Genomic DNA, 21,200 nt, shown 5'->3' on the forward strand with positions numbered 1-21,200 from the left:
TCCTGAACATTTTGAGTTCAGTGACGATGTGACGGAGAATAACTGGAGAAGCTTTTGAACCTGAAGCCTGGAGAGGCTCTGTAGTCACATGGTTCCTGCTCCTGTCTGATGGGATGAACCATCAGGAGTCTGCACAGTTTTATTGTGAAAATTTAACAGGTTCATCATTCTGTTCCCGTGTTTGACTTCCTGTTTCTACTCCATGCAGTTTGTCTGCAGCGTGTCAGCAGAATCATGATCAGCTGATTCACAGGTGTGACACATACCCCGGACTGCGGTCCAATGAGAGCAGGTGGTCGCAGTCCGGATCAGCTAGCTTCACTGTCATTGTTTCAGACTGTTCGGTCGAACAGACGGATCGATTACAGGAAGTTCAGACACGACGGGGACGTTCATTTAATTCAACCTCCTGCTGAGTGTTTGTACCGTACCAATATTATTACAGCAGCAGTGAAATGAATCTGTCACAGGCCACCAGACGAACTGACGTCACAGCATCAGACCAATCAGAGAGCAGTACAGAGACGCAGCTCAGCGTGTGAGGACAGGAAGTAGGTGGGTCATGTCGTTCTTCAGTGTGAAACCAAAACCAAGTGTTTCCATGGTAACAGACTGACTTAAAAACCTGATGAGAGCAGCGACAGTCCACGTGTTGATGGACTCACTGAGGAATTAAAAAAACAGAACAAACTGAACTGAAAAAACTTTATTTACAAAACAAAAACAGATTTTGAACTGACTCAGGATGTGTGTGTGTGTGTGTGTGTGTGTGTGTGTGTGTGTGTGTGTGTGTGTGTGTGGTCGGTCGATGATGACGACGATGGTCCATTCAGCAGACATGAAGAAGAAACAACCATTCACCTTCATGTGGTTGTTAGCACGCTAACTTTTACCGTGTGAGGTTCAGAGGGTCACACAGTTCTGGGTCGGGTCCCCGTCTTTCCATCTTAACGCATCCTGGTGCATCTGCTCTGGACAACATGGACGCCTGCGGCCAACAGATGCTTGTATGAGTCCCTGAATGTCGCAGCAGCTGACTGGACGGATTGGAACAGGTGAGGGGAGTCGAGTCGTCATCAGGAAGTAAAACGTGATGACGAGTTCAAAGGGGATGGGGTTCAGTGTGTTAGCTGCCAGTCGACCTCCTGTGTGGGAGGTCGTTTGCATCCATCGTCATGGTAACAGCTCGAAGGGGATCTCCACGGTCCAGAGGTCGCGACCTCCTCGGACACTCAGCGGCTCCTTCAGCCAGCGAGGCTTTGAAAGGTGAGTCAGGTGCTTCTCCTGCAGGCCAATCAGAACGGCTGACTGCTCCAGGTGCTGCAGCTCCTCCCCCTGCAGGGAGGTGGGGCACAGCCAGGTCCCTCCCACATCCACCAATCCTGAAAGAGAGACGCAGGTGATGCCTTCAAGTACACCTCGGGCACTATCGGAAAACAGACATCGTTTCCTACCTGCCACCACGCCTCGGCCAAACCTCTCTCCGGACTCCAGGAGCGCTCGGATCTGAGCCTGGTTCATCCCCAGCGGGCCGCTCAGCACCGCCCGCCACTCCTCCCTCTCCCAGTCCCGCCAGGCGATGTGGACTGCCAGGGTCTGGTTCTCCAGCGGGGCCAACAAGGGCCTCCAGCGGCTCTCCACCGTCTTCACCCCATCCAGAACCAGACCGGCATACGGCTGTCGAAACGACAGGCACCATACCTGCACCGACATGTCTGCACAACAAACGTTTTGTTGATTATTAACGTTGTCTCCATGTTTTATTAACGTTGTCTCCATGTTTTACAGTTTATTAACGTTGTCTTGTGAATTATTAGTTAAAAATAGGGATGTCCTGAACCGATCTTCGGGATCGCGATCGGGGCCGATCTGGGCATTGCTTCAATGATCGGGATCGGCAGTTTTGAACATGAACCCAAGCCTGATGATTTTTACGTCAGCTGTCGTCAACAGAGCGCAATTTGTGTCAGAACGCAGATGTAACGTAACGTTACTCTGGCGGCCCTGTGGATAAAATGTCTGCAGGGTGGAAATGTTTTAACTAAGAAAGTGAAGCAGTCCAACGACGTGTAACATCTGAAATACGACCGCTTCACGAGCTGGTAACAGAAGAGCTGCAGTTAATACTACAAGTTTGATACGTGACATAAAAACAAACGCTCAGAGGAAAACAAGTTCACTCGAGCAATACAGGCAAAGACACAGAGCGACAAACACTCGGATACTTTCTAAAGGAAGAGAAATGTCCTGGAGACAGAGACATGGACACAAATATTACAGAGGTCACTGAACTCACCGCTCTGGGTCACCAGCCCATCTCCGTGGTGGAGGTCAGGGTTTAGTTACTCACTTTGTTTACCTGGTTGTTTTTGTAACAAAACAAATAAACAAATGTCGTAACAGGATATGCAGAATAAGAAAGAGCCGAGTATTCACTTTGTTCCAACAGAATAATAACCGTATTAAGAACAGCTTGGATGCAGGTGAGTTCTTCTTAATGCGGCTGTATTATCTAGGAGAATATAAGTTCGGGCTCAGTATCGGATCCGGATCGGATCCCTAGTTAAAAATGTCATTTATATTATTTTTTTAAAATAATATAAACCCTAACGGGTAATAAATCTGATGTACACATCACAGTTACCGAGTGGGCTCGTGTTCAGTTCCGACTGGACCCGCAGAAACCTTCGGCTGGATGAGCACCGACGCAATAATTTAGCCTTTTTTAAACGGAGTTTGGTGCAGAGCGGAGCTTCAGTCTGATCCAAGTGTGACGGTGTAAGTGTCGTTAGTGGTTTCAATTAAAGCTCACAGGAGGACCGGGACTCACAGGAGGACCAGGGAGGACCGGGAGGACCGGGACTCACAGGAGGACCGGGACACACAGGAGGACCGGGAGGACCAGGAGGACCGGGACTCACAGGAGGACCAGGGAGGACCGGGAGGACCAGGAGTACCGGGAGGACCGGGACTCACAGGAGGACCAGGGAGGACCAGGAGGACCAGGGCTCCGCTGCTCCGACACTGGTTTCCTGCTCTTCTTCTTCTTCGGTTTGAATCGCACATGTCCGCGGCTCTGCTGCCCTCCACAGGTGAGGTTAGTTACCCTGGTTACTATGGTGATCGTTCACCTGAGTGACCTCATGTTTTATTAAATGTTTTATAATGAAAGATTGAATGATTTATTTTGTTAGTGACATTTAAACAGACCGAGGCTGAGCTCAGGTTCTGGATGGTTCTGGATGATGAACTGGTGAAAAACCCCGACATGAAGGAAAAATCAGAAGATTGTCGCTGAAAAACATCCAAATATGATAAAATAACTTTCAACATCTGCGTTTTATTTTCCTTCAGGACTAAATATTTGTTTCAGTGTTTGTTTCCTCAGCTCAGGTTTTTACGGGTCTGTTGTGGCTCCGTGGTGAGGCTGGATCGGACCCAAGATAACTCCAGTGGACTCCACAGGACCGGACCGGACCGGACCGGACCCTCAAACTCAAATGACGGTGAGGAAGTCGCTGCTCTGACCTGCTGTCACTACTGACAGTTCTATTTCATCCAAAGTTTCAAATAATACAATTTATTCATTCAAATGAAGATCAATGTGTACGAACTGTTTAATCAATACATAGTCATTTAAAAATAATCAACTAAACATCAGCGGATGTCACTAAATGAGACAAAACAACATGGCCGACAGCTCGTTTGTGTCAATAAAGTTTTCTCTTTTGAAGACAGAATATTTCACAGTCGCTTGTTATTTTACCACCAACATGCAAATCACAGAGCCGAGAACACACAGCTAAGATCAATAATCAATAAATCAACAAATCTCTACGATCAATCACAGATGGTACAGGACAGGAAGTACACGCCCCTTTTTTTCTCTGCCACATTGTTTACATCAGCAGTGGTAGCGATGACATCACAACAATGGATGAAACGGTTAGAGAGGGCGCTGATGTCATCACTTCAGATCAATGATCAATATTTATCTGCACCGAGGCTCACGTCACATGCTTTCATCAATAATTAATGAAGAGACATGTCTCAGACCGTCTTCTGTCTTTCTCTTCAAACTCAAAAACATGAAGGAAAAAATCCAATTAGATCAGTAACGAGCATCTCTGGTTACCATAGCAACTAATGATCAGGTGCTGAAACCAGCAGCGGGATCAGGAGGAGGAAACAAAATATGTACAAGTCACTGAAACAAACAAACAAACAAACAAACAAACACCTGAAATTATAAAAGATACAAAATAAACAAACTCAGAAAAACTCAAATATAATAAAAAGTATTTAAAGTCAAATCAATAATGTGTTTAAATATTTTTCTTTTTTAAGACAAAGTGCAGTTTTTCAGTCGAAACAGCAAATCAATAAAACACCAAACTGAGAATGAGATCAAACGTTTTGATCAACAACAGGAAGTGAAACAGCAGACTGAGCGCCACCTGCTGGACGACCCATTGATCACTGATCACTGATCAGTCTTTGGTAATCCCTGACACGTTCACCATCGGCGTGAGCGAGGCGCCGACAGCAGGTGACGCGTTCGCCATCGCTGTGAGCGAGGCGCCGACAGCAGGTGACGCGTTCGCCATCGCTGTGAGCGAGGCGCCGACAGCAGGTGACGCGTTCGCCATCGCTGTGAGCGAGGCGCCTACGGCAGGTGACACGTTCACCATCGGTGTAACATTTAATAATCACGATAAAATAATAAAGTAACATAATCAGTGAGTTTCCCGTTATCTAAACATTTTTCTTTTGTTGTCTTTCAGCAGCTGATCGTCCCGGCAGAACGGACTCCAGTCACTCTATGTCCTTTTCCAGGGTTCTGTCAGGACGGATCTGGATTCTGTCTCCATATGTCCTCAGTCAGACCACTCCTGGTCCTCAGGTTCAGACTCGTCCTCTGATTCGCTGTACTCCACCGCAATGCGACGCGACAGGATGGTGGCGACATCATTTCCTGCTGGCTCTCGTTTCTTGGCCTCCTCTTGCTCTCGCTGCTCCTGAACCTTCCTCAGCTGGATCCCTGCATACCAGGAGGAACCAGAACCCCGACAGGTTAGACTAAGGGATAGCACATAAGTCTGGTTCTGTGAGTTCTAGATGACCTCAGAGACAGTGTGTAACTCTGGTTCTGTGAGTTCTAGATGACCTCAGAGACAGTGTGTAACTCTGGTTCTGTGAGTGAGTTCTAGATGACCTCAGAGACGGTGTGTAACTCTGGTTCTGTGAGTTCTAGATGACCTCAGACAGTGTGTAACTCTGGTTCTGTGAGTGAGTTCTAGATGACCTCAGACAGTGTGTAACTCTGGTTCTGTGAGCGAGTTCTAGATGACCTCAGACGGTGTGTAACTCTGGTTCTGTGAGTTCTAGATGACCTCAGACAGTGTGTAACTCTGGTTCTGTGAGCGAGTTCTAGATGACCTCAGACGGTGTGTTACTCTGGTTCTGTGAGTTCTAGATGACCTCAGAGACAGTGTGTAACTCTGGTTCTGTGAGTTCTAGATGACCTCAGAAACAGTGTGTAACTCTGGTTCTGTGAGTGAGTTCTAGATGACCTCAGAGACAGTGTGTAACTCTGGTTCTGTGAGCGAGTTCTAGATGACCTCAGACAGTGTGTAACTCTGGTTCTGTGAGTGAGTTCTAGATGACCTCAGACAGTGTGTAACTCTGGTTCTGTGAGTTCTAGATGACCTCAGACAGTGTGTAACTCTGGTTCTGTGAGTTCTAGATGACCTCAGACAGTGTGTAACTCTGGTTCTGTGAGTGAGTTCTAGATGACCTCAGAGACAGTGTGTAACTCTGGTTCTGTGAGTTCTAGGTGACCTCAGAAACAGTGTGTAACTCTGGTTCTGTGAGTGAGTTCTAGATGACCTCAGACAGTGTGTAACTCTGGTTCTGTGAGTTCTAGATGACCTCAGACAGTGTGTAACTCTGGTTCTGTGAGTGAGTTCTAGATGACCTCAGAGACAGTGTGTAACTCTGGTTCTGTGAGCGAGTTCTAGATGACCTCAGACAGTGTGTAACTCTGGTTCTGTGAGCGAGTTCTAGATGACCTCAGAGACAGTGTGTAACTCTGGTTCTGTGAGTGAGTTCTAGATGACCTCAGAGACGGTGTGTAACTCTGGTTCTGTGAGTTCTAGATGACCTCAGACAGTGTGTAACTCTGGTTCTGTGAGTGAGTTCTAGATGACCTCAGACAGTGTGTAACTCTGGTTCTGTGAGCGAGTTCTAGATGACCTCAGACAGTGTGTAACTCTGGTTCTGTGAGCGAGTTCTAGATGACCTCAGACAGTGTGTAACTCTGGTTCTGTGAGTGAGTTCTAGATGACCTCAGAGACGGTGTGTAACTCTGGTTCTGTGAGTTCTAGATGACCTCAGACAGTGTGTAACTCTGGTTCTGTGAGTGAGTTCTAGATGACCTCAGACAGTGTGTAACTCTGGTTCTGTGAGCGAGTTCTAGATGACCTCAGACAGTGTGTAACTCTGGTTCTGTGAGCGAGTTCTAGATGACCTCAGACAGTGTGTAACTCTGGTTCTGTGAGTGAGTTCTAGATGACCTCAGACGGTGTGTTACTCTGGTTCTGTGAGTTCTAGATGACCTCAGAGACAGTGTGTAACTCTGGTTCTGTGAGTTCTAGATGACCTCAGAAACAGTGTGTAACTCTGGTTCTGTGAGCGAGTTCTAGATGACCTCAGACAGTGTGTAACTCTGGTTCTGTGAGTTCTAGATGACCTCAGACAGTGTGTAACTCTGGTTCTGTGAGTGAGTTCTAGATGACCTCAGACAGTGTGTAACTCTGGTTCTGTGAGTTCTAGATGACCTCAGACAGTGTGTAACTCTGGTTCTGTGAGTGAGTTCTAGATGACCTCATAGACAGTGTGTAACTCTGGCTCTGTGAGTTCTAGATGACCTCAGACAGTGTGTAACTCTGGTTCTGTGAGTTCTAGATGACCTCAGACAGTGTGTAACTCTGGTTCTGTGAGTTCTAGATGACCTCAGACAGTGTGTAACTCTGGTTCTGTGAGTGAGTTCTAGATGACCTCAGAGACAATGTGTAACTCTGGCTCTGTGAGTTCTAGATGACCTCAGACAGTGTGTAACTCTGGTTCTGTGAGCGAGTTCTAGATGACCTCAGACGGTGTGTAACTCTGGTTCTGTGAGTTCTAGATGACCTCAGACAGTGTGTAACTCTGGTTCTGTGAGTTCTAGATGACCTCAGACAGTGTGTAACTCTGGTTCTGTGAGTTCTAGGTGTACTGACATTACATAACTCCATAAACACAGTGTATCAGCTGACCTCTGCGTATGGCGGCCAGCAGGTCGCTGCGGGCGTCGTTAATCGGCACATTTGGCCCACTGGGCGGCTTCCTGCCGTCTGTCGCCGGGGGCAGTGGAGGTGCGGCAACAGCCGAGGACAGCACCTGGCCTCCGGGCCGGGAGGGGGAGGGGACATAGTTAGCAGGTGGAGGCGGAGGAGGTGATGGGCTGTAGGGGCGCGAGAGAACAGCAGCGCCACCTAGAGACAGATAAATTATAGATGGTGTTTTCATCAGTGAGCAGGAACACACATGACAGAGACATCGAAACAGTAAACTGACAAACATGTAGTTACAGAGGCAATCTGCAAGGTTTCCTGAAGCAACAGTTACAGGTGTACTTTTGGACCTCACTGCTTCGCAGAGATCAAGTGTCGCTTGTCAGTCAGCTGTCAGTTGGCAGCTGTGCCACGCCTCCATAACAACACCATGTGACGGGGAAGGCAGTAACTATAACACTGATAAATGGTTTCTGTGAATTAATGTTATGTACATGCTAGTGTTGAGAGATGTCTGCTGAATCTGCGTATGACGATGTCTACAGTGAAACATCGTGATGGACGATGGCGTTGTTGTTTGAATCTCCAGCTGTGTCACCCTGCAGAGGAAACTATCTCCTGTCACCACCGACACATGTCCCTGTGCCAGGTCCTCGTCTCAGCACTGAACTCAGCTTTGTTCAGCCTCATCTGTATAAAACAACGTTAAAGAAAAGAAACACTGCTGCCACTAATGTTACCAAGTGTCTTCTGGAGGGTTCTCCTAACTAAATCTGTTTAATAAGAAAATAATAAATGGGACATGGAGACGAGATGTTAGTTCACTGAACAGCACCATACTTCTTTTCACTTGTTCTCCCCACAGCTGCAGCTCCTGACCCTCTGAGGGACACGCCTCTTGATTGATTGGCCCACAGAACCCTTACTCACTGTCTGACATCACACCAGCTAACAGAGCACCTCCTCTCTCTGCCGACCAATCACTGCTGGGTGAGCGCGTCACTACCTGTGCACCGCTTGTGATATTTTCCGTGAAAGTCGCCACCGACACCTAGTGTACATCTTTGGTATTACAGCAAATGACAGCGCCTTCATCAGTGTGTCACCTCATCTGGTGATTGATCGACTCAACAGATATTTATTTACATGAAACTCTTCCATGTTATTACTTCAGTACACACATATACTGCATAATGTGTCTGATGTTCTGTCTCATTGAACAAACTGCTTGAACTTTTTATTCTTCAAAGTTACAATAGTTTGATAATGTGACGAGTTCTGATCGACCCGCTGCCTCCGAGACTCATCAGACAGGAAGCTGCTCCAGTATGGCGGCCGTGCTGACGCATCGTTCCAACCAACAGCAGCGACCAATGAGGTGTCTGCATGTACACACCTCGACTGTGGTAACACAAAGTAACTTAGGCAAATGTCCGTTACCTTGGTTACCAGGGGCTGCTGCAGGGTGCAGTGGCGTTGCCATGGCAGCGCTGTGGGTGGAGCTGTTGGGGAATGCTGACGGCATGAGAGGAGGGGGCGGCGGGGGGGCTGGAGGGATCTGATGGTCACTGAGGAGAGATGGAGGTCAAAGGTCAAACATAAGTCAGGCGATGAGACCCTGTGTGTGTGTGTGTGTGTGTGTGTGTGTGTGCATGTGTACTTGGCCTCCTCGTTGGTCCGTGCTCCGTTCTGATTGGCCAAGCCTGCCATTGGTGAGTGGTGGTGATGATGCGGCTGGTTGCGACCCAGCGAGTGTTGTCGGGTGGTTGCGGTGGCAACCGCAGTGGAGGCGGGTCGGAGCGCTCGGTCCAATGACTGAGTCTGACCACTTCCTGTTGCCATGGCCACATGATCCTTCCCATCATGCCCCTGGGCGTCATGGTGGTGGGAGCTGGTGGGGTCGTCTGACATCCCCGACCTGGAGGGACACGGACAGGAAGTGTCGTCATCACAGCTGATTGATGTTTACATTCATGTCAGCCCTCTGATTGGGTTAGTGTTAAAAACATTTTGACTCCAGGATCATCTCAGACGAAGAGGAACAGAAGGTGAGATGTCACGTTTCTGGGTATCAGTGTGCAGGTGTACTCACCTGTCAGGTGACATCGAGCCGTCGGACGTGTGGTAAGGTGACGGTGTTACTCGAGCGTCTGGGCGGAGCTCCTTGTCGTACGCCATCAGGTTCCACTCCTGCCGCCTGTTACGAGCTTTCCGAACCTTCATGGGAAGAAGAAGATGAGGAAGAAGAAGAAGAAGTAGAAGACAAAGGAGAAGAAGAAGAAGACGAAGTACAAGAAGAAGTAGAAGAAGAAGACGAAGAAGAGGAAGAAGTAAATGACGAAGAAGTAGAAGAAGTAGAAGAAGAAGAAGACGAAGACGTAGGAGACGAAGTAGAAGAAGAAGAAGAGAAAGAAGTAAATGACGAAGAAGTAGAAGTAGAAGAAGAAGAAGAAGACGAAGACGAAGACGTAGAAGACGAAGTAGAAGAAGAAGAAGAAGAAGACGAAGAAGACGAAGAAGAGGAAGAAGTAAATGACGAAGAAGAAAAAGATGAAGAAGTAGAAGACGAAGTAAAAGAAGAAGAAGAAGAAGAAGAAGACGGAAAAATAAAACAATGGATCAATAAATTCACTGAACAAGATGTTTGTGAGAGAACATCAGAGAGACGTCACCTTCTTCACCTCCCGACCCGAAGACTCCTCCACATGCTTCTGCCCCTGTACAGACAGAGAGACACCTTTATGCTGAGAGACAGACAGGCAGACAGACAGACAGACACCTTTATACTGAGAGACAGGCAGACAGACAGACAGACAGACAGGCAGACAGATGAACCTTCTGTCGTCTCTTCTCTTTGCGTTTGTTCTCGGTGGCCTGCAGCATCTTTTCCTTCCACAGACTGAAGAAGTAAGACGGGTCGGTGTAGAACTTCAGACCGTCCTTCTTATCGTCCCTGCACACACACACACACACACACACACACACACATATTTATTTGTAATCTGTTATTTTTAAACTGACCTGTAGGGTGTGAGGATGTTGAGGGGCGGAGTTTAAACTGACCTGTAGGGTGTGAGGATGTTGAGGGGCGGTGGTTTGTCACAGCGTTGGTACATCTCCAGCACTGGGTTGAGGATGGAGCTCCGTGACACCACCTGCTGGTCCTGGATGGTACTGCTCCTGAAGGCCTTCCTCATGTTGATATCCTGCAGAGACACTGCACCCCACACACGACTGTCACCACACAGTGGAGCCGCTGGATGTAATAAACATTCATGTTTTTGAATTCTTTGCCATTAATATGACTCGTGCTGATTCGTTGTTCATGGACAAAAACAGACACATCATCATTTGTGTCTCTCCAGGTACAGAGCCTGAACATGGATGCAGTGTGCAGTTTGTTGACCTCAGGCCAGTTAAATGATCAAATTTAAGGGACCTTATAGACAGACAGGAGAGTCATCTTACAGAGGCCTCAAACCAGTTGGACAGACCTCAGCCCCCCAAAAAAACATCTAGCCGGCTGCACGTCAGCACGCAGGCTGACCACGCGCAGGGACAGGCATGATGGTATGCTGCCTGTTGGGTGTCCAGCGGAGGTGGATGTGTTGGAGAACTGACACTGTGAAGGAGCTTCTGAGAAGCACCTGGTGACCTTAGCCCCCAAAAAACAGCAGCTGCCCAACATCTGCTTGAACAATACTGCTGACAGTCGGGGGTGGGTCCATGTTTTCACTTGACTATGGAAACTAATGTCGAGACAGGAAATGTACACACAAAGAAGCAGAGTCAAACTGGTTACCACCTGGTTGTCTGTTGGAACAGGTGATAAACCCAAATGTCTGCAAGGTCTTCAGCTTCCCTCTCTGAGACAATCTGAGCCCAGCAGCGTAAATCAAAGCCTAGGCTCTGGACTGTGTTTGAGTCAGTCTCAAACCGGTTCTGCCAAACAGTCAGAAGAGTCGTGGATGTTAGGGCTGAGCCTTTAGTCAACGGGTGAGGAGAACCAAACCTTGACTGGGAATGCTCTCAAGTCCTGCACCAGCCTTACCTAGGCTCTGGATATCGTAGCCCTGTCTTGAACGGCAACTGCAGTCAGTGTTTCCATTTTTAATAAACAAGTGCTTGGCCTTCATGGGACAGATTATAGCCAGGTGCTGAAAAGATGATTTGGACTGCAGCAGCTCTGATTCAGATGGAGTGATGTGATTTCAGTGGACCACCTCTCTGGTCTTGCAGGGGTACCGGAGGGGTCCTTGGAGTTTGGTCATTCAGTCGCATTGGTTTTGTGCCCTCAGGACCATGTCCCTCTGGGTATCTTGTGCAACCATGAGGTGCTGTGCAATAAGTGCTTGTCCAATCAGACTGAGAGCTTTTTCTGATTGGACAAGCACCAAGATTGTGCCTTGTCACTGATTTTGTTTGTAAGTGATGGCCTGTTCCAGTAGAGACCTGCGTTTGGTCTGGTTACCTCTCTTTGTATCTGTAGGGTGGACCAGGGAGGTTTGTTGTACCGTGGTGTCAGACTGAGAGCTGCTGACTCCTTTGTTTTTACCTCAAAGAGCTGGATTCTAGGTTAGTTGTTGCCCCAAGAAAATAATTAAGATATTATTGGATGTTTCAATGAGCGACGGTTAAATGGAGCCTGAGTTTGGATCCATGGATGGAGGGATGGAAGATGGATGGAGGGATGGAAGATGGATGGAGGGATGTATTTTATCCACCTTCCTCCACGGTGGAGTCCAGCTGTGTGACCTTCACTGCCAGCAGGTCGACTCTCTCCTGCAGACTGTTCATCCTCAGGTAGAAACTGTTGGCCTCCGTGAAAAGCTCACTAAAGATGTCCTCCGCATGACGACCTGCACGTCGGCAACAACAGACAGACCATGTCATCAACAGACAGCACGGACAGACCTCATGTTATCAACAGACGGCACGGACAGACCTCATGTTATCAACAGACAGCACAGACAGACCTCATGTTATCAACAGACAGCACAGACAGACCTCATGTTATCAACAGACAGCACGGACAGACCTCATGTTATCAACAGACAGCACGGACAGACCTCATGTTATCAACAGACAGTTGATAACATGAGGTCATCAGTGATGACATCAGCACTCACTGAGTCCTCCCAGCTGTTTGATGACAGCAGCCAGCGTGCTGTTGGTGACACACTCCAGCTCACTGGCGACCCCATCAGGCAGAGCACCACGACACAGATATCTGGGTTCAATAATCCGCTTCACCAACGGCATGGCTCACCTGTAGAGACAGAGAGAGAGAGAGAGAGACCATCAGACCACCATGTTCCTCACGTTCCTGAGACAATCAGTTCTGTAGAAAACGTCACGTTTGGTCGTGACTTAGAACATGAACGCTTGTCAATAAAAAACGTTGCATAAAGAATCATGAGAGCGTCCGGATCATCGCTGTAACCCACGGTAACCCTGCATTTAATGGTCCGACGCTATGAACTGTGGGTATGCAGGCAGAAGTGCAGCCTGATAGAAAGTGTCCATTAAAAGGCTGAAATGTCCTCCAGAGAGCCCTCGTGGACTGAACAATGGGACAGTGGGACACAACTGAACCCTCAGGGACTTCAAGTCAGTTTTATTTATGTAGCAACGATTCACAACCAAAGTTTCCTCATGACATTTTTCAGTGAGGTTTAGACTCGACATAAACCCACGAGTGAGCTCAAACTCTTTGAGTGGACATCTGCTGACATCACAGCTGCTGGACGACATGAAGCTTGTTGTCTCATCCAGGTGGCAGCACAGACGGGATGACATCATCAACAAGACAGTCAGAGCTGAGAAATGTTGAACACAAACTTCAGCATAAAATCCAGAGATGTGTGAGGAAGTGGAAGTTTGACTGCTGATGTCTCTGAGTTCAGACGTTATTATCACTGGTAGAAATCATCAGTAAACTGTGATTAAAGATGGAGCTGCAGAGCTGCAGTTCCTCTGACGTCCACTAGACTCTGACTCTGCTGAAGTGAACGAGGAAACCTCCACCTTCTGTCTTCAGATTCAGTCAGGACAGTTTTAAACTGCTGTCACAATCATTGTTTTTATCATTCAAGTCGTTTATCGAATATGTCCAGAATTCACAGGTAGCTCCACAACAACAGGGGGCGCCATACAGAGCCGGCCCTCCCTATAAGACAACAAAGGGGGCCCCCAGACTGACACATCACAAGCTGAATTGACTGAACGTCTGACCTGGCAACCCAGATATCTACAGTGAACCGTAGCCTACTTGTTGTTGATAGGGTGGCGAGGGAGGATCATCATGTTTGGACCGGCGGTCTGTCTTGCTTGATACAAAACTGGCAACAACCGTGATGTACACAACGTGACCTGTGGTGGCCGTGGCTGCAGTCGGGGGCCGTGGCTTTGGCCAGGGGGCATGGGCGTGGCTGGGGGGTGCGGTCCCAGTGAGAGAACGTTTTTTCGAGTTGAGGAAGAAAATAAACAAGAACAAGGTAAAGTAATGCAGTGCTGACCAGGTGATGAACGTCCAGCCAGAAATTGTAATTAAACATGTATAAAAACATGCTAGCAGGTGCGGGTGCTGCAAGCTAGCTAGCTGTAGACTGCAGCAGGCTCTATCGCCACCGACGGTCTGTCGTCTTCTTCGTAGTGAAAGTTAACCTAGCCTTCGTCCAACCTGTGTGAGCAACGAGTCAGAACATCTCTTATTGTTGATGAGGTTAGCAAATTAACTTTTACATACTGCGAGGGACAAATTCAACTCATTTGATGTTTGTAACTAATAAAAACAGCCTAAATTACTTCTGTTAGAATAAAACTTGATGACTTTTCACAATTAAGTATTGTTGTTCTTTTGCAGAGCAGTTTATTGTTTTGTTGTATGACTGATGCACTGATGCAGAGATGATTGGGTCAAAGACGTGAAGTTACCCTCACTGGACTCGAGGGTCTCAGGACAGATTGTAGAAATAAAACTGATTTGATTGGATCAAAAAAGAGCTGCTCCATCAGTACGCCTTGTAGGTAAATAATATTATTATCATTTATTATATAAATAATTATTTTATGTTCACAATAATTGTTCAATAAATAAGTAAATGACTTTTTCAGCTTTACTTCAGGTGTTTCAGTGAGTGTGTTCAGTTAGCAGCAGCAGAACCGTGGCCCATCATGTTGATAGAGGTAGAGATTAAATGCTTCAGGGTTCTAACCAGTGGCGGCTGCTGGTCTTTCAAGGAGGGGAAGCTCTTTTTTTTTTTTCATTTTCCGGTCAACAACATTCATATTATCTGCCATGATGTGCAGCTTGCTAATGCCAGCAGCTGGAGCTGCTGCGCCAGGCTACTGTGAAGTGTGACCGCCTGTGAGTGTGAGTGGAGAAGCTCCGCAGCTGCCGCTGCTCGTTGGGGAAAGAAACCGCAGAGTGACAGAACAGAGTCGCCAAACACAACGCTAGTCGTTTTTAACAAAGACACAATCGCTGGGGATCGGTAAAGTCTCCGGATCAGTTCAGAACAACAGAATGAAAAACTTGGAAAATGCTCCGGTGGATGTTTATTCTTCAAGATCACTGATTCGCTCATTAAGCTGTCAATCAAAAAAGGATTCCGCCTCAGACAGCTCATCCAATCATCATGCAGAAGCCGAGCGTCCGGGCCAGCCCACTGCCCCATAGACCCCCAGGCTGTGTCCGAAATCACTCACTTATTCCCTACTCCCTACTCACTATATAGGGGGTCCAACATAGTGGACTATATAGTGAGCTCATCGGCAGAAAGAAAAAAGCACTTTCGGACACTCAGGTGCCGTTAATTACGTCACTGCTGTCGCACAGTTGAAATATGCAGCGAAATGCCCGAAGAAATTTTCTGGCAATGCATGATGGGATATCTTGCTTCGGTTAGTGACCATCGGATGTTCACTACATTTCGCGGTGCATTGTGGGACACAATGAGTGCACTATATCCTGATCACTATACATTCAGACACCACTACAAAATGGCGTAGTCACTATATAGTGCACTATATAGTGATTAGGGGGTGATTTCGGACACAGCCCCAGAGACGCTGAGCGTCTGATGGGCGGGACAAAGCCCAGCATTTATCCAATGAGCGTCTAGTTTCGCTGCAGTGGAACAACCCGCTCTACGCTTCCCCATTGAAGTCAGTAGAAGCTGAGCGTCCGACTGTGTAAAGCGCTGTGGCGCTGCGGGGATGAATGAGAAGGAAGTTGCACCGGTTACCTGTGATAAGTAGCTGATTCTGAACAAAAGATGAAGGCTTTCTAGCGCGTATTTAGTCAATGAAATGTACACACAGCAGTACATATTTCACCACTTTTTCTTTTATTTTAGGGGAAGCCGAGCTTCCCTTGCAGTCTTAGAGCAATCGCCTCTGGTTCTAACTGCACACAGTATCGGGTTCTGTCAGATTCTATCAGTACTAAACTGTCCACCCACAGAGAAGCAGGGCCCAAAAAACGTATCCTGCTTAGGGCCCCCAGATGTCCAGGGCCATACCCGCTAACTGCTGCTCACTGTACTCTCCACTGTGGAGATAATGTTTTCACGTTACTCTGTGAACTGAGGATTGATTTGGACCGAACCAGAGGTGACTGTGGAGACAACCAACACTGTTTTAGTTTTAGTGAGTTTATGTTGTCGACTTGTTCGACTCAGTAGTGAACTGAAGCTACAGGCTGTCAGAGATAGATAGTATACCTCAGAGCTACACAGTGCTGTTAGGAGGCTAGCTGGTTAGCATGCTAACACTGTGTCTTCACTCAGCAGAGTGTTTGTTCAGTTTGAATGTTTAAACTTAATTAATAACTGACTGACTACTCCTTTAACACACACACACACACACACACACACACACACACACACTCAGAGGGCATCGCCATGGTAACACAGCCAGCCTTTACATCACACTCTGCTGCCCACAGAGCTGAACATGGTTACTGTTGCTAGGAGACAGAGTGGGGGTCGTGTGTGTGCGTGTGCGTGTGCGTGTGTGTGTGTGGGGGGGGGGGTGTCAGGATGTAACTGACGTTTGTGTGTAGAGTAATCAGATTACTGTGACCATGTGATGTCTTGTCTCTTCTTTCTTTCACCTCGTTTTCAAGCTCTGCTGCCTAATGAGTCGTAACCATGGAAACCAGTCCCCCTCCACACTGTGAGCATGCTCACGAAGAAACACACACACCCACACACACACACACACACACACACACACACACACACACACAGGACTCAGGGCCCAGTGATGGTCGGGTCAACGTGACTCCACAGACGAGTCTCACCTGAGGGGTTTAAAGGTGCAGTCCGTCAGGTTTATAGTAGGGCTGTGCAATTAATCAAATTTTGATCGTGATTTTGATTTTTGGATCAAACGATCTTCAAACTAATATAATCGAATTGAAACGATTTATTTGGCGTTTTTCGTTGTACAGTAAGCCGAGAGACTTTCTGAAAGAGACGCGCAATTCAGTCCCTCCCCCAAAGCGTTCAACACGGCCGTGCTGACTGACACTCACTCAAGTTACTTTTTACTTTAATTACATAATTACATAATCTCCATCAGTCAACAGGACGCTGTCTGACTCTGTCACTCGTGGGGAGGGAGGCTGTTTTCTGGGGGAAAGTCACCTGAATCACCACGACAAACAGTTGGTGAGTTTAAGGTTTTTGCCGCGGACAGACGCTGTTTTTCAGGCAGAATTGTGACGAAGAGTCGGTCGGACAGACGCTTCTTCACGTATAACTGCAGTATTTTTTTCCTCATAAGTTGCCAAAGACACAACCGTTTACCAAATTACTGTTGTTTGGTCCTGTAACGCTGCTTTGTGGGACATTTGTCTATATTTTGTGGAGTGAAGGACCTGTACAGTTATCACACAGTGAACACCATCAGACCAACGCCCTCGCTCCCCGTCACCGGCTTATCCGTTCACACTGGTTCGGTTTGCCAATACTGCGTCTCTGATACTACCTCTGATACTACCTCTGATACTACCTCCAGAGGCGCATCAGATGCGCAGTGAAATTTCCCCCCTCGCAAAGACAAGGCCACAACCCCCACGACATCAACGCAGTCAGACATCGATCTCAGACACACTGTATAATGTGACTCCTTATCCGCCAAATTCGGACAGGCACAAGAAAATAGCAGCTGCCATTGGATACTTTTCAGCTAAAGATATGCACCCTGTCGTTTGTCTGTTTGGTTTTCTAAGTATATTTATTTTATTCATTAAATGTTTTATAGAAATTGCAGAACAGTTGGATACATATTGGTACATTAGTTTCGATTTGAACATTTTGTGTATTCCTTAGAGAGAAATGCTGAATATATGCATCATGTTTCCAAACTCAAAAATAATCCTTTAAATAATGGTGATGTCAGTACTGACCAAAATAATCGTGATTATGATTTTTTCCATAATCGAACATCTGTACACACCTGTAAACATCTGTACACACCTGTAAACATCCGTACACACCTGTAAACATCTCTACACACCTGTAAACATCTGTACACTGTATTTCTTTGAGAGAAATGCTGAATATATGCATCATGTTTCCAAACTCAAAAACAATCGTTTAAATAATCGTGATTTCAATATTGACCAAAATAATTGTGATTATGATTTTTTCCATAATCGAGCAGCCCTAGTTTATAGTGAACACTCTGACCTCCCACGCCCTCTGAACTACCCACAGTGTGCTGGAGCTTCAGTCTGAGGAGCACCGAACACTTCCTGTTCAGGTAACATGACGCAGTGTTGGATCACACAAGCATCCATCGGTCTTGGGAGTCGTCATCACGTGACCTCACATGAAGTCTGAAGCTGTACTTCCATCTCTGTGTCCTCAGATCAGATCAGCAGCGCCCCCTCCAGGATGTTACAAACCATAGAGTCGTCCACGGGCGACATTTGGACCAGTCAGGAGGAGACGGAGGTGGAGTTACTCAGCCAACAAGGCTTCCAGTCACACCTGGAGACATCTCCATGTGTGATCACGTCCACTAAAACAGGTGTTGTAGTCCAAACATGATGAGTTCTAACAATGAGCCTGAACCTGAGCAGAGCATCAACACAGAGCTGTGTGACGTAAAGTCTGAGACACACTGAGCTCACCTGTTGATCAGCAGTCTGCAGGTGTGAAACACTGAAGAGCTGCACTTCCTCTGACGTCCACCGGAGGCTCCACAGGTCAGTCAGACGTCCGACTGCAGAGCAGAAACAGTTCTGATACAACTCACTGCTGAAAATAAAGGTGGACATGATGAGGGGCGTGGCCACTTTGAGTCACAGTAACCACACCCACTGACCTATCCAGGAGGCGGGGTCAGGGACTGCCGCAATGAGCTTCACATCGGCCTCTTCAGTGACCTGTAGGTGGCGTCACTACGTCCACGTTTGATACAGAACGTGTAGGAATACAGAAGTTGTACAGCTACACACCTGTAAACACCTGTACGCACCTGTACACACCTGTACACACCTGTAAACATCTCTACACACCTGTGAACACCTGTACACACCTGTAAACACCTGTACGCACCTGTACACACCTGTACACACCTGTCAACATCTCTACACACCTGTAAACACCTGTACACACCTGTACACACCTGTAAACATCTCTACACACCCGTAAACACCTGTACACACCCGTGAACACCTGTACACACCTGTAAACATCTGTACACAACTGTAAACATCTGTACACACCTGTGACGCCTGTACACACCTGTAAACACCTGTACACACCTGTAAACATCTCTACACACCTGTAAACATCCGTACACACCTGTAAACATCTCTACACACCTGTAAACATCTCTACACACCTTTAAACATCTCTACACACCTGTGAACACCTGTGCACACCTGTAAACATCTCTACACACCTGTAAACATCTCTACACACCTGTAAACATCCATACACACCTGTAAACATCTCTACACACCTGTAAACATCTCTACACATCCATACACATCTGTAAACATCTCTACACACCTGTACACACCTGTAAACATCTCTACACACCTGTAAACATCTCTACACACCTGTACACACCTGCAAACATCTCTACACACCTGTAAACATCTGTACACAACTGTAAACATCTGTACACACCTGTGACGCCTGTACACACCTGTAAACACCTGTACACACCTGTAAACATCTCTACACACCTGTAAACATCCGTACACACCTGTAAACATCTCTACACACCTGTAAACATCTCTACACACCTTTAAACATCTCTACACACCTGTGAACACCTGTGCACACCTGTAAACATCTCTACACACCTGTAAACATCTCTACACACCTGTAAACACCTGTACACACCTGTAAACATCTCTACACACCTGTAAACATCTCTACACACCTGTAAACATCCATACACACCTGTAAACATCTCTACACACCTGTAAACATCTCTACACATCCATACACATCTGTAAACATCTCTACACACCTGTAAACATCTCTACACACCTGTAAACATCTCTACACACCTGTACACACCTGCAAACATCTCTACACACCTGTAAACATCTGTACACACCTGTACACACCTGCAAACATCTCTACACACCTGTAAACATCTGTACACACCTGTACGTCGAGGCTGTGCTGTACACAACACACTGACTGTGGATGAACACACACTTCAGAAACAGTCCCTTTAAGACGTCACACAGGTGTGCTCCAGCTGTCTGATCATCAGGTGCTGATGTCCGAGGGAATGATGGGAAATTATCATCTCATCTGTGATCACGTGACCCACACGTTATTACATCACATGTGAGGATGTGTATTCAGCTCTTCACACACACACACACACACACACACACACACACACAGAGTCGGGTAGCATTACGTCATGCAGTTTTTTCTGCACTGTGTGTGTGTGTGTGTGTGTGTGTGTGGTCAGGCCCGTAAACACACTCGGTCTATCGATCAGCTGATCAGCCACGTCCGTCAGGGTCTGTGTGCAGTCTGACCGCTGATGACGTCATCGCCGTGAAGCTGCAGAGAGCGTCACGGTCCAGGATCGATCACAGCTCCGATCCGTCGATAGCACGTCAGAATCAATGCGATAAGAGCCGAGCACCGGTCGATGAGACTCACCAGGTTCTGCTCCGGGTCCAGGGTCTTTCTGCTCAACCTCCTCCGTCACAGAGCGGCGGGCAGCGGGCTCATCCTCACGTCCTCTGACCGGGAATGATGCTGAGAGGAGGAGGAGGAGCAGGAGGGGGGGGGGGCTCCTGTCAGCTGCTCGGCTCCTGTCGGCTCCTGTCGGCTGCTCGGCTCCTGTCAGCTTTTCGGCTCCTGTCGGCTCCTGTCGGCTGCTCGGCTCCTGTCGGCTCCTGTCGGCTGCTCGGCTCCTGTCAGCTTTTCGGCTCCTGTCGGCTCCTGTCGGCTGCTCGGCTCCTGTCGGCTCCTTTCGGCTGCTCGGCTCCTGTCGGCTGCTCGGCTCCTGTCGGCTCCTGTCGGCTCCTGTCGGCTGCTCGGCTCCTGTCGGCTCCTGTCGGCTGCTGTGGAGATGTAGTGGATTACAAGTATAAAGCTCTATAAAACGGAAATACTCAAGTCAAGCACAATGTTGTTTTCCATTCAGTACTCGAGTAAAATTGCTTTGTTACTTTCCAGGATACACTAATAAATTCTGACTGGATGATGATTTATTGATCGGTCACAGATCACGTGTTGGACTGATCCACACTGAACTACAATAATCACGTGATATAATCGATAGTATGATCGATCCGTGAGTCACAGGAGGACTGAGCAGTGTGAGCAGCAGGGGGCGGTGCAGCTCCCTCTGCTCAGCGTCACA

At 47.5% G+C, this 21,200-nt stretch overlaps 2 protein-coding genes and 1 long non-coding RNA gene across 5 annotated transcripts; 1 reads left to right on the forward strand and 2 right to left on the reverse strand.

Annotated features, from left to right (window-relative positions):
* Positions 1-690: 690 nt before the first annotated feature.
* On the reverse strand, positions 691-3,068 carry LOC311274293 (protein EOLA1). Of its 3 annotated transcripts, none has more exons than XM_084381848.1 (3): positions 2,813-3,068; positions 1,455-1,715; positions 691-1,382 (listed from the first exon to the last, which is right to left on the reverse strand). In XM_084381848.1, exons 2-3 carry the CDS (start codon positions 1,711-1,713, stop codon positions 1,174-1,176), a joined length of 468 nt encoding a protein of 155 aa, XP_084237974.1. In that variant the 5' UTR covers positions 1,714-1,715; positions 2,813-3,068; the 3' UTR covers positions 691-1,173. The 3 variants fall into 3 exon arrangements, with proteins under 3 accessions (XP_084237974.1, XP_084237973.1, XP_084237975.1); XM_084381847.1 differs by having other exon boundaries at positions 2,831-3,065; XM_084381849.1 differs by having other exon boundaries at positions 2,977-3,006.
* LOC311274327 lies at positions 3,004-4,870 on the forward strand. The gene is made up of 3 exons (XR_014624743.1): positions 3,004-3,092; positions 3,374-3,506; positions 4,785-4,870. It is a non-coding gene; the product is annotated as an uncharacterized lncRNA (long non-coding RNA).
* LOC311274257 (actin-binding protein WASF3) lies at positions 3,594-20,615 on the reverse strand. Its single transcript, XM_084381791.1, has 12 exons — positions 20,492-20,615; positions 18,481-18,572; positions 12,464-12,603; positions 12,059-12,193; positions 10,398-10,551; positions 10,170-10,287; positions 10,007-10,051; positions 9,427-9,551; positions 8,995-9,252; positions 8,775-8,902; positions 7,317-7,535; positions 3,594-5,041 (listed from the first exon to the last, which is right to left on the reverse strand). Exons 3-12 carry the CDS (start codon positions 12,594-12,596, stop codon positions 4,878-4,880), a joined length of 1,479 nt encoding a protein of 492 aa, XP_084237917.1. The 5' UTR covers positions 12,597-12,603; positions 18,481-18,572; positions 20,492-20,615; the 3' UTR covers positions 3,594-4,877.
* Between the last annotated feature and the right edge of the window lie 585 nt (positions 20,616-21,200).

This window comes from Pagrus pagrus (genome assembly GCF_965226575.1).
Source record: "Pagrus pagrus genome assembly, chromosome: 2".
NCBI classification, from domain to species: domain Eukaryota; kingdom Metazoa; phylum Chordata; class Actinopteri; order Spariformes; family Sparidae; genus Pagrus; species Pagrus pagrus.

Excerpts from the sequence above, each read along its gene's own strand:
- LOC311274293 (XM_084381848.1), bottom strand. The coding sequence starts at position 1,713 with ATGTCGGTGCAGGTATGGTGCCTGTCGTTTCGACAGCCGTATGCCGGT. Across the intron at positions 1,383-1,454 it reads TGGCCGAGGCGTGGTGGCAG|GATTGGTGGATGTGGGAGGG; the intron begins GTAGGAAACGAT and ends TCTCTCTTTCAG.
- LOC311274257 (XM_084381791.1), bottom strand. The coding sequence starts at position 12,596 with ATGCCGTTGGTGAAGCGGATTATTGAACCCAGATATCTGTGTCGTGGT. Across the intron at positions 10,052-10,169 it reads AAGAGAAGAGACGACAGAAG|GGGCAGAAGCATGTGGAGGA; the intron begins GTTCATCTGTCT and ends CTGTCTGTACAG. Across the intron at positions 8,903-8,994 it reads CGGACCAACGAGGAGGCCAA|TGACCATCAGATCCCTCCAG; the intron begins GTACACATGCAC and ends ATCTCTCCTCAG.